Source organism: Crocuta crocuta, unplaced genomic scaffold, assembly GCF_008692635.1.
Source record: "Crocuta crocuta isolate KB4526 unplaced genomic scaffold, BGI_CrCroc_1.0 scaffold653, whole genome shotgun sequence".
Lineage (NCBI taxonomy): Eukaryota > Metazoa > Chordata > Mammalia > Carnivora > Hyaenidae > Crocuta > Crocuta crocuta.
The window spans coordinates 1217824-1239042 of record NW_027527134.1 but is presented as its reverse complement, the minus strand read 5'-3'; the positions used below and the strand labels follow the sequence as shown (position 1 = coordinate 1239042).

Here is a 21219-nt window from a genome sequence, read left to right as displayed (position 1 = left end):
GAGCGCCGGGAGATGTGCAGAACTGTTGAATCACCAAATTGTACCCCTGAAACAAATGCCACACGGTATGTTAACTGTACGAGAATGTTTTTAAAATCTCTACATCTGCCAAAATGTTTAAATTTCCCTCAGAATCTACAGTTTTAGTTCTGCTTTGTCTCCACTTGCATAATTCAAGTTGTTTTGCAAGCAGGTGTAGCACGAGTAACAGGCAGCTGAAGGGCAGGGCCGGGGCGCAGTGGAGTCACACACCTGACAAGTATTTAGTGCTCTGCACTGGGTTTCCTCACCTGTGGCACAAGCAACGTCAGACGCGGCGGGACGAAGCCCGCAGCCCGCGTGCAGTGGTCGGCAACGTCACGGGCACGCAGTAGGCACTCAGCAAGTGATAGTTGCTCCCGCAGAAATTAGAAACGGGCTCCTACTCCCTACTGAAGACAGTGCCGCCTCGTGGCTGCCGGGCTCCGTCCCCCGCACAGCGGCCCCACTGGCCGCGCCTGGCCTCACCCCTGGCCCCTTCCCGCCGCTCACCTATGAGGTCTGCCTGGAAAAGCACTTCGGGGCAGAGGAACTTCTCCTGCCCGAGCGTGACCTCCTGGCCATCGGGCAGCTGACATTTCTGCGCGTAGGAAGGCGAGTCGGTGTTTATTTTTTCCCTGTCAAAGTCCAAGGCCACGTAGCAGTATTGCTCTTTTATGCTCCGGATGTACTCCCGCTCACCTACGGGGAAAGGCGAAGGGCCAGGCAGAGAAGGACGCGACCTGAGATGGTGCTCAGAGGCGCCCTGTCCCCAGGGAGCACCTTCCTGAAGCTGCAGCGCCTCGTGGAGGGGGCGAGGCAGCACGACTGTAACGCCTGCTCTTGTCTTCATCTCAGACCCCAGTGCCCCGCCAGGGCTGACATATGCTGGGGGCCTGGGCTCGTGGAAGCGAAAGGTAGAGCCGAGATGTCCTCAACTAAGAGGCAAACATTTGGAGACCGCCTGTGTGTTACGCGTTGATATCCCGCTGTGTACTCTGTGTTTTTAAGGGGCTGGAAGATCAAACCCGATCTTGCTATCTGTTGAACTTGGCGCTGCTGCTGGTGCCCCATCCTCACCTGCTGTGAATGTCGGTTGCAAACAGCTCAGAGGTGCCCCCTCCTGCTGAGAACTGCCCCAGCCCACTGGGCCCCCTCGCCCCTCATCTGGAAACATCCGGAAGGTCGCATCCCTCCCACCTTCTGGTGGCTGACAGCAGGTTTTAGACCCTGGTGTGTTACAGTTTTATATGTTGTCTACCATTGCTTTTGAATCTGGATTGGAGCTCCCAGCACCTGCCCCCCTAGAAATCTCCCTGATTCTCCAGCCCGCTGACTTCCGCCCTCACCCACGCCACCTGACCTGCTCTGTCTGTGCCTGTTCCGCCTACCTTGTTCCAGAACCCTGCCGCACTCCTCAGTTCTTCTGCGGGCGCTTGCCCTCCAGAAATTGAGGTCTTGAGCCCCTCCCTTCTCTCTCCTTGGCTTCTAAGATATTGCACTTTCCTGATATTTTTCCCTTCCTTGCCTAATTTGGGCTGTGGTGAGACGGGTCTAGGTTCAAATCCCGCCTCTGCCATTTACCAAGTGCTTGGCTTTAGGCTAGTTCACTCTCTCTTAAACCTTCCCTGTCTTCATCTTCAAGCACGAGATTAAACCCCACTCGCAGGATTATTGTGCAGATGGGATGAGATCATGCACAGTAGGTCTCCTTGCTACGTGGGAGGTGTCAGTGCAATGCTTCTCTTTGTCCTGGCTGATCCTTCTCACAGCCCCTGGTTTTCTTCTAATTGCTATATTGTCTAGGGTTCCGTACGCATTACGCCTGTGGACACAGACCTCTAGGCTGGGCAGACCGGGAAATACAATGCAGGACTGTCAGCTCGTTGGAAATGGGTGCCATGTGAGTTCTGCAGGCTGGGAGCCCGGTCCAGGAGGTGCGTGAAAAGTGGGACAGGCACATCCTCATCCGGACTCCTTGGGTTCACATCCCACGTGATGCACCTGCTAGTCATGTGATGTTCAAGTCCCCTGCTGTTCCTGGGCCTCTTCCTCTTGCAATGGGGAGAGCTGTTCCCCCTCATGGCGTTGTAGCATGAAGCAGTGACACGAAGGATGTGAAATGTTCGCTCAGCTAAGTGTTGTGCACAGAGTGAGCATTCTGTAAAGCTTAGCCCATCGTCGTTGTCATCATGTCACCATTGCCATCACCGTCATCACCATCATCACCATCACCACCACCATCTTCATCACCATCATCACCATCATCACCACCATCACCATCATCACCATCATCACCGTCATCACCATCATCACCACCATCATCACCACCATCTTCATCACCATGACCACCACCATCATCACCCTCATCCTCATTGTCATCACTAAATGTCCCTGACATAGATAAAGTTATTTGTTAAGACTTGGGTCAAGGTCAAGTAGCCTTAGCTTTACAAGTTGAGGGCTGCAGGCTGAACAAGCCGAGAAGGACACTACACCCCAGGGCCTGGTTCACCCAGACAAGAGCGGCAGTTTCCTACCTGTGGTCACCAACGAGTGTCCACTGCGGGTCAGCAGCTGCAGGAGGAACATGGTTAGGTCCTGGCCTGCCAAGTCCACCTGGACAGTTGACTGAGGCAAAGGACAGCCATCAATGACGGGCACAACGTACGTCATCCCTTCTCCAGATTCGACGGTTGTTCCTGGACAAGAGAACAGGCTGGTGTCACCACACGGGCTCTGTGGTGTCCCTTCGCAGCTGTCAAGTCTCCGGGAAGAGATCACAAGGTAGTAAGAGATAAAAAGATAACAATAAGATAAGGCAAAGAGTCTGAGGAACAAGCTTTCCTTTGCAGGGGGCCGTGCTGGGATCAGGTCGAGCTGGCTCAGACCAAAGGCCAGCTGTTTGGGACAGAACACCTGCAAATCTTCTTCCTCCACCAGCCACACAGACAGCAACAGTCGTCAAAGGGTAAAAGAGAAAGCATACTCTGCTCTTAGTGGCTCTCTCCCTAAAACACTCAGAGTATAACTCGATCGTCAGATGAGGCTGGGTGCGGGGAAGGAGGTTTACTCTTCAGCTAGCAAGGCGGACCATAGCTCTCGGTGCTAGGCCCGGAGATGTGGTGTGGTTACGGGGACACAGGCTTCCCTGTGTGTGAAGCTGTGACTTGTGGGGCCATTAAGAGCAGACCAGGGTTCTGGGTGGTGGGCTCTTCTCACACGGTGGATCTGGCAGCCAAGGCCTTCACGTTTATGTTTTTATGTGTATCTATTTTTGAGAGAGAGAGAGTACAAGCATCGGCGGGACAGAGAGAGAGAGTGAGACACAGAATCCGAAGCAGCTCCAGGCTCTGAGCTGTCAGCACAGAGCCCGACGCAGGGCTCGAACCCACGAACCGTGAGGTCATGACCTGAGCTGAACTCAGGCGCTTAACCGACTGAGCCACCCAGGTGCCCCAACACAGTGTCTTTTCAACAAGTAGTGTGGGGCCAATTGCACATCGATACACACACCAAACGGGATGGCGAGAAGCCGCCGCATGCCTGCTGCAAGGGCCGCCGTGACAAAAGCTCACGTCCACGTGGCTGGCGGAATCCACTCTAGCAGCTAGTTTGGCGGATTTTAGTTTTATTTTTAAGTTAAAATACATTTACCATTTGACCCAATCATTCCACTTCCGGGTGTTTTTACCCAAGCGGAGTGAAAGCGTACGTCCACGCAAAGACTTATGAGCAAATGTTCACAGCAGCCTTGTTTATAATGGTTCCCAGCCAGAAACCACCCACGTGTCCATCAGGAGGTAGACAGATACGCAAAGGGCGGTGCGTTCACACACGGAATACTCTGGCCATGAAAAAGAAATGAACTCTGTGAATCCCCAATTATATTGAGTGAGAAAAGCCTTTGAAAGAAGGGTACATACCCACTAACATTTAAAAATTTTTTCTTAATGTTTATTTTTGAGAGAGAGACAGAGCATGAGCGGGGGAGGCACAGAGAGAGAGGGAGACACAGAATCTGAACCAGGCTCCAGGCCACGAGCTGTCAGCAGAGCCCGACGCGGGGCTCGAACCCACAAAGAGCGAGATCATGACCTGAGACAAGTCACACACGTAACCACCTGAGCCCCCCAGGCGCCCCTGTACCCAACAACGTTTATACAAATTTCTAGAAAATGCAATCTCATCTAAGGACGGACTGGAGGGGGCAGCGTGGGGGTGGAGGGGACGGGTTTAGGGGTAACAAGTACTTCGTTATCTTGATCGAGCTGGTGGCTGCACAAGGGTATCCACACGTCAGGACTTATCCCAGTGCACAACTTAGACACACTGACTTTGCTGTGCACCAGTTCCACCTCCATAAAGCTGCTGAGGAACGACACGGGCTGAGTGGAAGCGAACCGCTTGCCCAGGAGGGACACAGGGGCTTGGGAGGAGGGCCACTCACCGGAGGTCTGGCCGGAGGCGTAGAGAGAAAGGACTCCCAGGTTGGCTACGTACAGGGCGGGCACGTTGAAGGTCTCAAACAGGATCTGTGAAGAAGCAGTGGCAAGCGCTGGCGGCCAGGCCAGAGGGGGCGGGTCTTCCCTCAGCTCCTGGGCTCACGGAGCCCGCCCGGAGGAGGCCCCCGGCTACCCCAGAGACCCCGACAGCGGGGCCAGGGAGCGCCACTCTCCGCGCCGGCTGGACCTCATGGGGGGGCAGGGCCGACCTCACAGACTGTCACGAGACCGATCTGAGGCACCTACCACCTTGGAGGCCACGTGTCATCCCCGCGGGGACGCTGCCCCTTCCCAGCGCCATCATTCTCTCTCGTCTTTGTTCTTTCTGCCCTTGGAGGATAAGCAGACTTTAGGCAAATCCCAGCGCTGTGACCTGGGAGGATTCGCTTGCTGTACGACAAAGGAAACAGCAAAGGCTAACCGCACGCTTGGCCCAGAGCGCCGTCCTGGGCCCTGACTGTACCCAGGCACGAATGGGGGAGACACAGTCTAGATTTTGCTGCCCAGGGCGCCCCCCCAGGTACGTGACACTGTCCTCCCTTGTCCACAGGAGAGACCAGTGGGCACGAATGTCAGGGAGCAGGTGTTACAGGTGCGACACGGAGCCAGGCGGCCGGACACGGCACTGCCTCCGCGACCTCGGCTGAGGGAGTGACTGATCCTCCTGCAAGATGGTGACACAGGGGTCTATAAAACTTAAAGGTCCTTTTTCTATATTTATTTATGTATTTATTTTGAGAGTGGGAGGGGCAGAGAGAGGAAGAGAGAGAATCCCAAGCAGGCTCCAGGCTCCAAGCTGTCAACACAGAGCCCAACACGGGGCTCAAACTCACAAACTGCAAGATCATGACCTGAGCCGAAGCCGGTCACTTAACTGACTGAGCCACCCAGGTGCCTTGATATAAAGGTTCTTTTGGGGCACCTGGGGGCTCAGTCGGTTAAGGGTCCACCTCGGCTCAGGTCATGATCTCACGGTTTGTGGGTTCAAGCCCCGCGTCGGGCTCTGTGCTGACAGCTCGGAGCCTGGAGCTGCTTCGGATTCTGTGTCTCCCTCTCTCTCTGACCCTCCCCTGCTCACATTCTACCTCTCTCTCAAAAATAAATAATAAAATATTTTTAAAACTTTAAAGGTTCTTTTGATGGTGGGACCAACATGGGGCCACCTGGACAATTGAAAGGTAGACTTTGTCACAGCTCCAAACCCAGCAGGGGGCCGCGCCTGGGGACGGGGTGACAGCCAGCTGGAGCTGTCAGGGCGCAGCCTGTGGACGGCCACGGGGTGCTTAGCCGGCTCTGGAGGGATCCCCGAGGGCTGGCTCACGGGCTCCTGGGCAGAGGGGCAGTCGCCAGCTGTGGGGGCAAGTAGGGCAGGTGTGCGGGGGGATGGGACAAGAAGGGAAAGGGCTGGGGTGCGGCCGCTTGAGAAGTGACCCGGCCGCCTCTGGACAAACACTGCGAAACCCAGTAAAGACAGCGTTCGAGAGAACGACGTTACGCAAAGCCGGGCCCTCCAGTGAGCGAGTTACACACCAAGGGGGGTCACTGAGCACACGTCTGGGGGGGAGGGGAAACCACGAGTCCACACAAGGACTGGCTCATGCCCTTTCGCACCAGCTTCATTCACAACAGCCCCGGGCGGGGACCACCCGACGTGACGCGTGGAAGCACCACCTCGAAGGACGCAGGGCAGGCGGCAGTGAGTCTGTGCCAGTCTCCGGTGCCCCGGGGCCTGCGTCCCGGCAGGGGAAGTGGACTCCAGGTAGGAGAGAAGCTTCGTGATCCAACCAGAGACCCCACCCCCTAAAAACACTAAGACAAAAGACCAACCTCAGCTCCCCAGGCCCAAGGTGAGGCCGGAGGTCACCGAGCTTGGAAGGGCCTTCAGGGCTCCTGCGATCAAGATCCCATTCTACGGATGAGAATACTGAGACCCAGGGACAACAAGAAACATTTACTGAGTGCTCAGCAGGCACTAGCCCAGTGCCATGCCCCTCCCGGCACTGATGCATCTTGTTTCCGCGATGCCCCCGCCCCCAGGGTGACACCGTTACCATCCTTCTGATAAGGAAATCAGGACCCCGTGAGGACACGTGTCCCCCCCTGAGGTCACGTGTGCTGGGAGAGCCGGGGCCAGAATCTGGGTCTCGAGACCAGGCTGGCGCTTCCCTACGCGCTGGGCTGCTGCCCGCACTGGCTTCTCTGCTGGCGACCCCCTGGGTTCTGCCCGTGGAGAGACCCTGCAGGGGAGGCGGGATGGGGTGGCGTGCAGCTCCCCCCCTGCTCCCTCCCCGCCGCCCCTCCCTCTCCCACACTAACCACCCGGGCTTTTTGGGTTTAGGGGCAAGAGCTCTCCGTGACTAGCCCAGAGCTCCGCACCAGTTCATGTCGCTGTTCTAGATCGTACGCTTCCCTTGTGTGCCAGCCCTTCAGGAAAGTCGCACCAAAATGACCCCTGTGAGGGTCCCTTTGGTTTCCCGCTGGGACCCCATTATAATTAGGGGGTGAATTCAGAGAGACCCAGGGCAGAAAGCCAGGCATGGGCTCCAGAGAGGTGGAGAAGTGCCGGGGACAGGCTGTGTGGCCGGCGCACTGCTTTGTGGGTTAATGTTATGTGTCAGTGTGACTGGGCCATGGGGAGCCCAGGCATTTGGTCAGTCATTATTCTGAGGGTGTCTATGAGGATGATTTTGGATAATATTAACATTTTAATATTTTAATGTATTAACATAAATCGCTTGATTGAATAATACCAATTTCCTTTCCCAAGGTAGGTGGGCCTCGTCCAATCAGTTGAAGATCTGAGTAGCGCACAAGGCTCCAGCCCACTGGCTCACCCTGCAAATCCTGGGATTTGTCGGTCTCCATAATCGCATGAACCAGTGTCTCGAAACAGATCTTTTTCTATCTACTACGTGTGTGTGTGCACGCACGTCTGTGTGCGTGCGTGTGAGTGTGTGTGTGTGCGTGTGTGCGCACGCACGTGTCCCACCGTCTGTCTGCCGAACACTAACACAGCCTGGGAGTGGCACCTTCCCCTCGGGTGAGGGACAGTCCTGCTTGCCGCCTCTCTCTCCGGCTCACTGGGGCTCTGATGCGCACACGCAGCTCTCAACCCGGGTACCTGCTGTTTCAAAGCCGTGGGCTCTGCGCCCGTGTCCACGTGGAGCCCGGCTGTGGCCCACTTCTGTGTCTCCTGTCCGTGTGCAGAGGACGAGTCGTCGGCCCCCTCGGGCTTTGTTTTAAATGGAGCAGCAGCTCCCGCCTGTGCCGTGGTTGACGGTGCTGTCTCTGGGCCACGGCACAGGCCTCCTCCGCGGGCAGATGGTGCTGCGGGCCGCCGCCTGCCCTGTGGGTCACCGCCCACCGCAGGGGACACCACGGGGCTCTAGGGGCTCTGGGCCAGGTGGCGGCACCTCGCTGTTTCCTTAATTAGCTCCTCGACGTCCTCATTAGGCAAAGCCTCCTGGCGTACCCGGAATCCTGAGGCCAGCGGCCCCTCCCCACCTGGACCTCACTCACCAGCCCTGAAAAGGCCCTGCAGCCTGCGGGGGGGGGGAGCTCTCCTTCCGTCCCCGGCCTGTCCTCCACAGCCTCCGAGAACCCGCTCGACCCAGTTCAACCTGATCCATCCGATCCGCACGTACCGCCTCCCTGCAGGCGGCCAGCGCGAGGCGGGGGCGGGGAGCTCTCGGAGCGGGTGGCGCTCCGGGCAGGACGCCCCACACAGCAAGCCCGCGGGGCCAAGGCCTCGAGGGCCCAGCCCGCCTCCCAGCCCGCTGACCCGCGCCTCAGCCAAACGGCTTCCACTCCTAGACGCTGACTGCCTCATCTGTGCCACGGACCGTAACTGCCCAGCCCACANCCCCGCGGCCTGGCCCCGACCCACTTGCCCACCACCCGGCCCCTTACCTGCGACACCTTTTCTTTGTTGGACGCTGCGGTCAGAGGCGGCTCCGTCATCATGAGAGGGTGCTCCTCCGGGGCGACACGGAGCACCTGGTAGAAGGAGTGGTGCCAGATCTGTGGAGACAGCAGGGGGTGCCGTGAGGCTCTCCCGGGAGCCACGGCCCATCTTCCAGAAGTGGGCTGGAACCTGTCTACACCACAAAGTGGCTTCTGTAGTAGCTTATGTGACTCAGAGCAGGAAGGACAGAGTGGCTGCAGAGAAGACACAAGCCCCGCGTGCGCCGGGCCTCGAGTCAGGACGTGGAGCGGACAGCGATGTGCGGGGCACAGTCCTCGTATGACTGGGCAGCAGACAGGGGCCCCGAGACGCGGCGGGGGCAGCAGGCGTGGCCCAGACAAGGAACCTGACTCTGTGCTGTTTCCTCGTCTGTAAAACGGAAAAGCTTCCCTTCCTTGTCGAGGGTCACGAGGACATCACAGAGGATCTGGTACGATGTTTGTAGAAAACCTAGCGGTTTCCTGCGGCCGCCGTATCAGAGACGCAGCCCAAGTGACTTGAACAAAGTCCCCCTGTCCTGGGGGCCGGAGCCCGAGGTCCGGGCGGGGGCAGGGCCAGGCCCCCCGAGGCCTCTCTCCTGCGTGTGGACGGCCGTCCTCTCCTGTGTCCTCACGGGGCCGTCCCTCCGTGCGTGTCTGTGTCCTGATCCCTTCCTCTTACAAGGACCCCGGGCACACGGGGTCAGGGCCCCACCCCAGTGACCCCATGTTACCTTGATCACCTCTCTAAAAAATTTTTTTAATGTTGATTTATTTTTGAGGGGGGATAGGAGGGACAGAGAGAGAGAGGGAGACACAGAATCTCATGCAGGCTCCAGGCTCTGAGCTGTCAGCACAGAGCCCGATGTGGGGCTCGAACCCACAAACTGCGAGATAGTGGCCTGAGCCTTAAGTCAGACGCTTCACCGACTGAGCCCCCAGGTGCCCCTTCGTCACCTCTGTTAAAGGCCCCATCTCCAGATACAGTCATGTTCTGAGGTGCTTGGGGTCAGGACTCCAACATAGGAAATTGGAGGATACAACTCAGGCCCCAGCACCTAGCCAAGTGCTTGGTGCACCGTAGGTGCTCAGCAAGCAATGCACAAAGCCCCTGCCTGCCTCTGGGGAAGACGCTCCGTGGAGAACTGAAAACAGAAGTGAGGGGAAGTTCAGTGGAGGAAGGGCCTCAGGAAAGGGGGCCCTGGAAACACAAAGCAACATGGCGCCCATGAAACAGCAAAAGCCAGGTGGGTGGGCTCACGGTTGGCTGACTGGAGCAGGGAAGTGGCATGATCAGATGCACAACAGTCACGCAGCTACTGTGAGGGTGAACTGGGAGAGGGTGGCAAGGTAGGAGGAAGGGCACCATGGGGGAGGATCGTTGCAACGATCCTGGTATTTGGACAAGAATTGAACCAAGGGCTGGGACCACACACCAGTAGTCAGCTGGGTCACCAGGCAGCTGAGCCCACGCCAGAGAGGGGAGGGGAAGGGAGGGTGGAGGCCACAGCCCGGTTAGCCCGGGTCCCAGGGTCTAGTGGGCTGCACACTCCAAAGACCCGTCTACGCTGCTCAGTTTCTGTATTCCCTACGACACACTGACAGAGGGCTACAGCCAGAACCAGAGCCAACACCTCAGCTGTGTAGACAGCAAGCGTCTGTGAGTGAGGCTCCTGCACCCCCTTCAGGACGACCCCAAGAGCGCACACCTCCTGACAGCCACACCCTGTGCAGACCTTTCCCACACTGAACCTGGACCGACTCGTGTGACCCACAGAACACAGCCACAGGGAAGGCGTGTGGCTCGTAAGGCTACATCGTAAAGCCACGACAGCCTTCACAGCAGCCACCTTGATTGTTCCCTCCAGGTTGGCTTGATGGAAGCCGCCATGCTGTGAGGGCTCTAGAGCGCCCCTGCAGAAAGTCCCCAAGAAGGACCACCTTGCCAGCCCCATGGAGCGCCATGTTGGAAATGTCTGCTCCAGCCCCGGTCGAGCCTTCAGATGACACACCCCCAGCTGACTCCTGATTGCTGCCCCATGAGAGACCCCAAGCCAGAACCACCCAGCTGAGCCACTCCCAAATTCTTGACCCACAAAAACTGTGAGAGGAAGTACACAGCCACCGGTGTTTTAAGCTTCTAAGCTTTGGGGTGATTTGTCATGCAGCGTAGATAATTAATAGATCTCCCTCGGCAGTGTGCAAACTTCAGCCATCTATGGAGGCCCTGACAGAGCCTAAAATTACACCCCTTTCTTACAGATAAGGAAACGGAGGGCCAGGGAGGCTGGTTACTTGTCCAAAATGACCAAGACAATAAGTCGTGGAGACAAGATCCAGGGTCAGGCCTCCGACCCCACGACCCATGTGTGATGTAGCGTGATGTAGCGTCAACAGGGATCGAGAGCCAAGAGAGGCCCAGAGAGCCCCGGATGCCAGGACGCCCCCTCCGCCCCCCCCGCCCCCGGACATCAGTAGGGCCCCGTGGACAGGCCGCGGTTCAGCAGAGGCCGCCGCCTACCTTCTCCATGTTGTCCCAGCTCGTGATGGCCGCCCGGGAGACGGGATACTGCAGGCTAAGCTCCCCTCGCTTTTGCTGAGCCTCGTCCCCGAGGAAGCAGTCTTCCTCCTCCACGCCCGCCAGCAGATTCTGAAAGACACAGGCGGACGGGTCTGCTCTCCGCGGGGGGACGGGGAGGGGCACCGACCGCGGCATCCACCCTGCAAAACTGCTGGGGGGCGGGGTCTGCAGGTTAATTGAACTTGTCATTCCTTGAGGAGACGAGACCTAACTGCTTCCACAGCGCGGTCACCCCTTCTTCCGTCCTTCAGAAGGGATTGGACAGCTGGCCCGTGTCTACCACGAGCAGACACCAACACACCACGAAAGGGCTGAGGGTTTCTGGAGGGCGTCTGACCGAGCTGGGCGGGGAGGCATTGCTGTTGTCCGAGCCTGGGCACCGGCCAGGGGGTGCACGGGTGCCTAGAACACCATGCCATCAGCAGGGCCCCTGGGGAGCTCCGGGCCAGTCGTCCATGAAGGGAGTCCCGTGTTTCCCGAAATGGGTCTGGTGGGTGCCCCTGCCGCTCTCAGCTGTGGGTGAAGAGCAGCCTACAGGAAGTGTGCCCTAGGCGTCATTCTGCAGCGGTGCCGCGGCGCAGGGGTGCGGTGGTGCCGCGGCGCAGGGGTGCGGTGGACTCCAGGGAGAGGCTCATTCCTGAGGCTACCCAGCTCATGGGCACAGTGCTCTTCCGTCTTAAGAATCTGTCTTTTAGGCAGAATCTGGGGAGAACCCATGAGACCCCAGGCAGGCCGCTCGCCGTCTCTGAGCCCCGTCTCCTCTCCGGTGGATGGAACATCCTCCAAGCCGCCTTCCTCGCTGCGGTGCCGTCGGGGAGCACGTCAAGGAGCCTGTCGATGGGACGTCGCTTCAGCACGGAGAGGACGCGCTGGTGTGAAGGACAGGCGATGCCGCCCTGCCTCTGAAATTTCGGGCTTGGCCAAATCCCCACGTGGAGGGTGGGGGGCGAGGGGTGCCTGCCGGGGGCGGGGGTGCAGCGCCACCCGGTCTGAAGCTGCTGTTTGAAATGCCGAGCCGATGGGGCGCCTGGGGGCTCAATCGGTTAAGTGTCCGACTTCGGCGCAGGTCATGATCTCACGGCTCGTGGGTTCGAGCCCCGCGTCGGGCTCTGTGCTGACAGCTTGGAGCCTGGAGCTGCTTCGGATTCTGTGTCTCCCTCTATCCCTGTCCCTCCCCTGCTCACACGCTGTGTGTGTCTCTCTCTCAGAAATAAATAAAACATTAAAAAAATATATTTTGAAATGCCGAGCAGGACAGGGCTGGGCTCTGAGCGGCTGCTCCGGCGACGCCGGGCTGCGCGCCGCTCTGAGGGCGCGGGGCCTCCCACCAGGGCCCTCACGGCCGGCTCCCCCAGACCCGAGTGCACCGAGGGGCCGAGGTGCTCGTCTCGTCTCTGGAGTGAAGCGTGAGTCCGCGCAGAGCGTCAGGCCAGGTGCCGAGTGCTCTGAGGCAGGAGAGCGTCCCTCCTGCTGCCCGGGGGGGGGCGGGGGGGTGCCGGGACCGAAGGCTGCGAGGCCGGCGGCCCATGGTTCACATACACGGTTTACTGTGGGTAATCCACTAATTCACCGTGGCCACGTGGCCACTCGTTTCTATTTCGGTGAGGCACTTGGTCTTTCTCGCTGTGATTTTTTATATCCTATTTTATATACAATCCTGCTTCCTGCCATGCCCCCCGCCGTACGGCTTACAGGGGTCTGCCCTCCCCCGGGGCTGCGGGAGGTGGGATGTGGCTTTCACGGGGCAGGACAAATTACGGTACTTGTTGGGGCAAAGAGGCGCCCTGCCACGGATTTCAAAACAGATTCTCAAAGGGCTGGATCCGGGCACCGGTCACACAATGTTGGGAGTTTGAAAGAGCCAGTAGGGAGCACGGAGGGAGCCCAGAGGTACAGCCCCAGGGCGGCTGGCGGGCGGGGAGCTGCATGGACGGNGCATGGATGGACAGTGGGGGGGTGGGGGGGAGGAGCTGGGGTGCACAGGCACTTGGGAACAGAGAAGGAAAACAGGAGGGAAGGCCTACCCCCTCCTTCTACCTCCCAATCTGCCTCCATGGTGATCTGTTGATCAGGGCGTCCCCGTCCGAGAGACACACAGCAGGAGGACATCGGGGCCCACGGACAATAGGCAGAACCCAGCTGAGGTGGGTTGAAGGGTGGCCCCCAAAAGACGTGTCCACGTCCAAGCCCCGGAGCCTATGTATTTGGAAACAAGGTCTTTGCAGATGTGATTAAGGTAAGGATATTGAAGTGAGATCATCCTGGATTATTGGGGGGGGGCTAAATCCAGTGACAGGGGTCCCTGTAAGAGCCAGAAGTGGAGATGTGACGCAGAGAAGGGAGCAGAGGCCGGAGGGCGTGGCCACGAGCCCGGGGTGCCCGGGGCCCCAGCAGCTGGAGGAGCGGGAAGAACGGTCCCCTGGCGCCGCTGGCGGGAGCCAGGCCCTGCTCACACGTGAATTAGGTCCTCTGGCCTCCAGAGCTGGGACGGAATAGGTCCGTGGTCACCGGTCACGGCCGTCCGAGGCAGGGCACTCACACTCATCACGGCCACCACCCTGAGCGCCGTGTCCATCGTTGTTACGCACTTCCAGGGCCCAGACTCCGTGCCGGGCGTACGTGAAGCTTCGCCTGGATGTGGCATGTGTGTGTCAGTCAACCCCGCTCCATGCACGGGGATTCTGAGCCCTAAAGGCAACTTGCCCCCAGGCGCGCCGGTGCCGGGGCAGGGCCGGTGTGGGGGGTGGGCCTCCGGACCCCTCAGCCCCCACTCTTCACCCCGGAACTCTGCAATCTCAAGGAAACAGGCCGGTCAGCCAGCGGGGTGTCAGGCGCCTGCTGTTACCCATGCAGAGAAGGGCAGGGACTCTCACTTTTTGCCGCCGCAGGTCAGGTGAGAAGGTCAGTCTCAGAACTCATGCTTGGAAACAGTGCTGCTTCTCAGAAATAAATAAAACCTTTAAAAATTTTTTAAAAANAAAAAACATTAAAAAAAATAAATAAATAAAACATTAAAAAAATTTTTTTAAATAAAAAAAATAAACAGTGCCACTGACTTGCCCCAAGTGACACAGAGCCCAGGCATAATCACCCTGGGAGCCTAGACATTTGCAATTGTCCATGTGACCGTGGTGCCCCCCCCCCCAAGGGATGGGCGGACTTCCCAAGGAGGAGGCGACTGGGCCCCGGGGACCCGAACGCGGCTGGGGGGACCCTGCCTGTACAGTTGCTCACACGGGATACCGGCATGCTGCCGCTCAGAGCTGCCGGCTCCTCTTCGGTGGGGGGGCCCATGGCACCCACCTGGCAGGGCCGCCAGGCTCATGTCAACTGAGCGAGTTACAGTCATTATGTGAGCTGAGCGCCTCACAGCTGCTGTGAGAGGGAGAAGCCGGGATGTGGCAGCGACCTCTGGGGCGGAGGGGGGAAACGACCCCCTTGCAAAGGACACGCAGGTCCGGCTGGCCGAGCTGAAGCCTGTCCTGTCCGCTGCCCCTGGACGGTTCAGAGGAAGAGCGGGCGTCGGGCCCGCAGGTTACTTTTGTTTGGTCTGCACGGGGTTTGCGGGAAAGCGAGTTAGACTTAAGATCTTGACACAAAAATCTGAATTGCTTAAACACAGAATCACCAGAGGAGCCAGCATCTGGCGGCGCGCCCGATGCCAAGGACACGCCCGGAGGAGCTGAACGCAGCGCCCCCCACCACACACGCACACACACACGCGCACACACACACACACACCAGCGCTGGGCACAGGAGGGTCGGAGTAACTCACGTCTTGCCGAAGTTTCCCGAGGAGGGTGGGGAACACGCCCAGGGGGGCCTCCGTGCCCGCAAAGCCCACCTTGCTGAAGCCTGAGCCGTAGTCGCACACGAGGGGTGTGTCCATCGCGTTGAGTGAGGCCTGGATGGGCTGCGGGAGACACAACACGTTATTCGGCCGTTTGCAAGGCACTCGGCGGCCGGACAGGTGCTGTGTCAGCGTGGCCTCGGGCTCNAGCACAGAGCCCGACGTGGGGCTTGAACCCACGAACCGTGAGATCATGACCTGAGCCAAAGTCAGACACTCAACCGACTGAGCCACCCAGGTGCCCCCAGCGATCTTGTTTTAAGGAGCCTTCCAGGTGATTCTGATGCCCACGGCTTCAAGATAAGACAGCAAAGCACAACCATCTTTGCTTACAGAAATTGGGTGTGAATGTCGATTCCTCAGCTTTAAAAGCTTTTTCTTTTATGGAGCACCCGGGTGGCTCAGCGGCTGAGCATCTGATCCTTGGTATCAGCTCAGGTCATAATCTCACGGTTCGACAGTTTGTGAGGTCAAGCCCCAAGTCGGGCTTAGTGCTGACAGTGCAGAGCCTGCTTAGAATTCTCTCTCTCTCTCTCTCTCTCTCTCACTCTCTCTGCCGCTCCTCCCTCTCAAAAATAAACTTTTTTTAAAAAGCATTTTCTTTTATTCTCACCCCCAGCCTCTTGGGAAGCAACAATTGCCTTACAGCCTTATTTCCCTGCCTTAATCTGCCCTCAGCAAGATGCGGGGCCAGCTCGGGGTCCCCCGGCAAACCCCTGCGGACCCTGGGGAGCCCCGGCTGAACAGAGGCGTCACGGAGATTCTGTGGAGGATGGAGTCGGACCTTCCCTGGATGCCTGCGGAATAAGCAGAGCGCTCACGGAATGCGCACGAGATGTTTGCAGTGCTCTCATATGGCACAAAATCAGAACGAAACCAGGCCCTCCTGCTTGAGGGACCAGGTCCGGACGAAATGACCAACGTGTTGTGGTTTGTCCCGATCCTCCCGTGTTCGGGTTGAGAGAAGCATGTCCCCAAAGCCCCTCGGTCCTGGGCAAAGCCGGACAGTGGGTCCCTCTCTGTCCTGAGAAAGCCGAGAGTGTGCAGGTGGTACTAAGGCGGGTCCTGGCAGTGAGCGGGTACCGACGCCGTGCACGTACTGGGGGCAGAGCTGAAGCGGGGGCTCGGGGCCCGAGGTTAGGGGGCCGACAGGTACAGTCACCAGCCGGTGTGGGGAAGCGAGCGGGGTTCCCGCCTCACCGGGGCCTGGAGCCTCTGAGCCAGCCCGTGTGTGTGGCCATCGCGCCCGACCAAGGACCCCCGGGGTCTTCTGCTTGACGCCACTCTGTTCCCAGACAGCACCCCCCGCCCGCCGCCCCCGCGTCTGGATCATCACGGCTGTCAGACGTCATGTGTCCCATCCGAACCACGAACCTGGGTCCCACGCGAGGTGAGGCTCACCCGCTACAGAAAACCACACTGCCCACCCCAAGGTCAGGAATAGAGGTCGCCCGGGTCCATGCCGCCTCTTATGTAAGGTTTGCAGACATTTCAGAGACGTCCACCTGTTTTAGTGAGTAACCAGTGACCCGCCGGCCAGTGTGGGGCAGCGGGCGCCACCCAGACCCGGCGCACCTGCTCCCGGGGGCGACCGGCACCCCGAAGTGTGTTAACAACCCCCTTCCACACCCGGACTGGTCCCCAGAGAAGGCCCTGTGTGGTCTCGCCTGCCTCTGACTTCTACGTGAGGCACGATCACCTGGACGTTCTCCTGTGGCTCAGGCTTTGGTCATTCCCTGCGGTGACATGCGCACCCGCGGTCCGTGTTCCACGCTGCGTGCTGTTCCGTGTTCCTCTGTACGGACACACGTTGATTTGAGCCCGGGGGTGGGTTTGAAGAGCCGCAGGTGACTGCCGAGCTGTCCCGTGAGGAGGCGGGTGTCCCTTCCTGGGGAGGACGTCGTGAGGTGTGCAGGCTGCACGTGCCCCCCCGCACTCACCCCCCCAACAGACGTTGGGCAGTTATTTAAACAATGTGGCCTGAAGGGTCACCAGCCTGCTTCCCTAGGACCTCATGCTTCTTGGTCTAGAAATGAGGACACCGCACTGCCATTTAAAACGGAGCGGTTAGGGGGCGCCTGGGTGGTTCAACTGGTTGAGCGTCCGACTTCGGCTCAGGTCATGATCTCTCGGTTCGTGGGTCTGAGCCCCGCGTCGGGCTCTGTGCTGACAGCTCGGAGCCTGGATCCTGCTTCAGATTCTGTGTCTCCCTCTCTCTCTGCCCCTCCCCCCAATAATAAACCTTAAAAAATTGTTAATAAAATAAAACGAAGCATTTATTTGGTGACTGCTGCATGTCAGCACCGCAAACGTCCAAGGAACATGGTGTCAGGAGAAGGCTTCAGGCTCAGTCTCTTCGGCTCAGGATCTCAGGTCCTGCAGCCCGGTGTGCGCACAGCACACCCTGGGAGGGGGTCCACCTTTGAGACCTCGAGACTTCACCCTTCGTCTCCTCGTGCCAAGCTGCTTCGCGAGGTGTGCAGGCTGGGGCCGGGCACGTTGTCTTGTGTGCCCTGGGCATCGCCTGATGACCATTCACGGCTCTCACGGCTCTGGGTCCCAAATCCAAGAACCAGAAAGGTAACGGTGTCACGTGCTATTCCTTCTGAGCAAAGTTGGTATTTTCAAGCCTTTCAATTTAGCCCCTAATACAACACGCGGCGACGACATTTCTCAAGATAGGTTTTAGGCACAGTGTGAAGGACATTTGACCTAAACTGAAATACCCAGTTGTGAGTCCCCAAGGAGCACCGTGGGACTGCGTCCCGTTGAAGCGATGAGTCCGTGGCCTGCGGCACACGGGCCAAATCTGGCCCGCGGTTTGTTTCAGTGAATAAAGTTTTACTAGGACACAGCCGTGCCTGTTGGTTATGTATCTGTGGCTGCTCTCCCACTGCAACAGCAGAGGTGAGTGGTCGACAGGGACCCTGTGACTCATGAAGCGTGGTTTCCACCCGCGTTTACAGAAAACTTCTCCTCCTAGATGAGCGGCTTGACAGACGCCTCTGACAACAGGCCGCTGCTGCCATGAAGAGGCTGTCCCGGGTCACCTGGGGGGCACGGCTCACGGGACGCCCACCCCCTGATTGTGGCTCAGGTCACGATCCCAGGGTCATGGAGTTGAGCCCCGCGTGAGGCTCCGCACTGAGGCGTGAAGCCCGCTTAGAAGTCTCTCCCTCTCTCCCTCTACACCCCTCCTCTGCTCACACTCTTTCTCTCTCTCTCACTCTATCTCAAATTAAAAATTTTTTTAAAAGGAGCTTTCTGTGTGGCTTTCACTGCCCATCAGCCCACATACTCCAAAAGTCGTTGTAGACTTACTATGTGCAAGGCAGTATTTCCGGCCCGAAAAGACTCCCGATACTTTCAAATTCAGAAAAACACCCACAGAAATTTCCAATCCCAGATGACTTTGGAATTGCACGCGGCCGCAGAAGCAATTCGGTTCCACCCCACCCAGCAAGAGGCCTTTTTTAAAAGCCGGAAGAAGAAGGCGAAACGAAGCATCCAGAGAAAACACGAACCCGTTAATTCGTAAATGGGAGAAGCAAAACGCCCCACGCGCACACAGCGCGGGTAGAAGCTTCTTCCTTCTCACCTGTGTGCTCCCTGGGAAGAGACGCGGCGTCTGTGGGCCCGAGTCCCAAGGGGCCTCGTGTTTACTTAGCGATCGCTGGTTGCACTCAGTGACATTGTCTCTTCCTGTTTAAAAGCAAAGAAGAGTCCGGCAGACCTTGCAGGGGTGAAGGCATCTCGGTGGAAGCAGAGTGGCTGACAGGAAACGCAGCGTGAAGCCACCTGCTGAGGCAGCCATACCAGGTCCTCCGAGAGCTGGGGTTCCGCCGGCCACAGCCTCCCGCACACCCATTTCCAAACACACAAGCACCGCTCGGGGAAGGTACAAACCTGCCTGCCTCCTTGGCCAAGGCCGCCCGTGTGGGGGACATCCCCCGGCAGCCGGGCTGTCCTGACGCAGCACAATGGCAATGGCTCTGTGCTGTAATGCAGGGCTGGCCCCACAGGCCACGGTCAGTGGTCAGGTTCACTGTCCTTTTCCTGGGTCCTCTCCTGGTTGCTGTGGAGCTTGGGGGCTCTGAGGGGCTGTCCTGGGGATCCCAGCCCCCAGCCTGGCCTGCAGGGGCCTCCGTGGATGATGGAGGACCTTGGGAGCTGAGCAGAGAGCCCGCGACTGCCGGACAGAGCTGCGCTCGGCCTCGGGGCAGGGGAAGCATCTTGCCTGCAGAGGGCCTGGCGTCCTGGCCCGGGCGAGGCCAGGACGGAAGAGCTGCAGGGCACCTCTGCGGGCACCTTGCTGGGAAGGACGGCGCCTGCCCGGTGTGGAGGGGAGCGGGCACGGCCAGCGTGGGGCAGGCGCACAGCCCGTCCTGGCGGGTGGGGCTGAACAAACAGGTGCTTTCTGGAGTCCGTGCTTACTTCAGGGCTCGGTGACGCTGCTTCTGGCAGTCGGCAGGCGGCCTCAGGGGCCACAGTGGGCAGTCAGCCTAATGGCCTTGCTTCTGCGTGTCGAGGGTCCCGCCGCACGTCCACAGAACACCCCGGATGGGCCACCTGGATGCCGGCTCCCACCACCCGCTCCCTTCACCGTTTCCCTGCAGGCTGCGGCTCCGGGTGCCGAGGGCTCGGAAACAGAACCCGTGTGTAAAAGGGGATGAAAGGCTGTGCACGAGCGCCTGAGAGCAGAGAGAATGCACAGCTCGGCGGTTACGCTCAAGGGTTCTGAAGCCGGGGCAGGGCACCCAGGCGCGCTCTCACCTGCGCGGGGCCTGGAGAAAACGACTCAGGCGTCAGAGCTGGGTTCCCCCCAAGGGAGGGGCAGGAACAGCCAGCCTCAGGCCGCCCTCCTGGGGGGTGAGGACTTAGTCACCTGGAGGGGGGCACGGCCAGGGAGCAGTGAGTGCGGCTCGCCATCCGTGCGCAGGCGTCCGGCCGTCCTTCTGTCCGTCTGCACAGGGGTGCCCTGCCCACCCCCCTCCCGGCCTTTCTCCAGTGGCTCTTCCCCACGGTGACACCTTGGGAACTGCCAGGATGGTGACACGGACACAGCGCGCCAGTCCTGCCCAGACTCCTCGTGGTGTGCGTGTGTGTGCGTGTGCGTGTGTGTGTGCATGCCGGTGTGTAGCTCCGTGCATTGTGTCACGGCGAGGGCTCGTGGGTCTCCCCCCGCAGTGGAGTTACAGAACATTCCATCACAGCCATCCCCCCTGCCGCCCTTCAGAACCAGCCCACCCCACCCCCGACTCCTGCTCCCAGAACGGGCACTACTGTTCCCTCATTCTGTGACGACTAGAATTTTACGGGGATGGAGCCACACCGCCCGCAAGTCTGGGATCTGTCTCCTCCCTCTGGAACTCTCTAGGGGTCCCTCCAAGTTGTGTGGATCGACCGTCACTCCTTGTCATTGCTGAGCTGTAGTCCACACGTCCGGTGAGTTCAGCCCGCAGGCTGAGGGCTGAGGGAACACACTTATCCTTGCTGCCCTGAAGGCTCAAGTCCAAGGTGAGGGCACTGGCTGACTCCGGAGCCTGTTCACTGGTCCTCACACAGCAAACACAGACCCTGCGTCTCTTCCTCTTCCTATAGGGACACTAATTCCGTCACGGGGCCCTACCTCCTCGACGCCATCTGACCTGAATTACCTCCCAAAGGCCCCATCTCTAAATACCATCCCACTGAGGGTTGGATTTCATCATATGGACTTGGCCGGGGGCGGGGGGAGGAGAGGGGGTCGCACAGACACTCGGGCCACAGCGCTGCAGCAGGGATGCGCCAGCCAGTTTGACTATTGCCTGTGGAAAGACTTCTGAGTTACGTCTGACTTCTTCGAGTCATTTCTCTGGGGTACCTGCCCGAGTACAATCGCTGGGCATCGTGCCTATATTAAAAATTAATAACGGAAGAAAAGTGCAATGCAGAAAACAAGCAGGGCGCCCCCACGGGTCCTGCCTGTAGGAGGGGCTGGGGTGGCTGCGGCACCGCCTCCCCTCCCCTCCCCCCGGGTCCAGCTGGCCGCCCCCGGAGCCTCTTTCCCAAACACTATCATGGAGATCTTCCCCCTTGATTTCTGTCTTAGTGTTTCCAGTGCTTCTCCTCAGTGTGCAATCAGCCCTCTGGGCCTTTGGGCGCTCGGTCAGGGCAGGACCTGGTCCTACCTCGTCGGGGAACTCTGCCGCCAGCCGGGTCCCCACTTTGGCCGGTGTCTCCTCCCCACGGGCCCGCATGTGTCCAGCTGCTCGCAGATGGGCAGCCCCAGCCCTGCCTCCCTGACTTGTGAAATAGGCACAAGGTAATCAGAGGTTCACCCT

The 21219-nt window shown here is 59.0% G+C and overlaps 1 protein-coding gene across 1 annotated transcript in view; it reads right to left on the bottom strand.

Annotated features, from left to right (window-relative positions):
* The window catches only part of LOC144225419 (actin, alpha skeletal muscle 2-like), a 24491-nt gene extending 5672 nt beyond the window's left edge, over positions 1-18819 (bottom strand). Inside the window, exons 1-8 of the mRNA XM_077756659.1 lie at positions 18803-18819; positions 18495-18598; positions 14822-14959; positions 10987-11115; positions 8433-8543; positions 4469-4553; positions 2559-2720; positions 532-720 (exon numbers count right to left, since the gene is read on the bottom strand). Coding sequence (XP_077612785.1) covers positions 532-720; positions 2559-2720; positions 4469-4553; positions 8433-8543; positions 10987-11115; positions 14822-14935 — 790 coding nt within the window. The 5' untranslated portion in view covers positions 14936-14959; positions 18495-18598; positions 18803-18819. The remainder of the gene's footprint in view (positions 1-531; positions 721-2558; positions 2721-4468; positions 4554-8432; positions 8544-10986; positions 11116-14821; positions 14960-18494; positions 18599-18802) is intronic.
* Positions 18820-21219: the final 2400 nt, after the last annotated feature.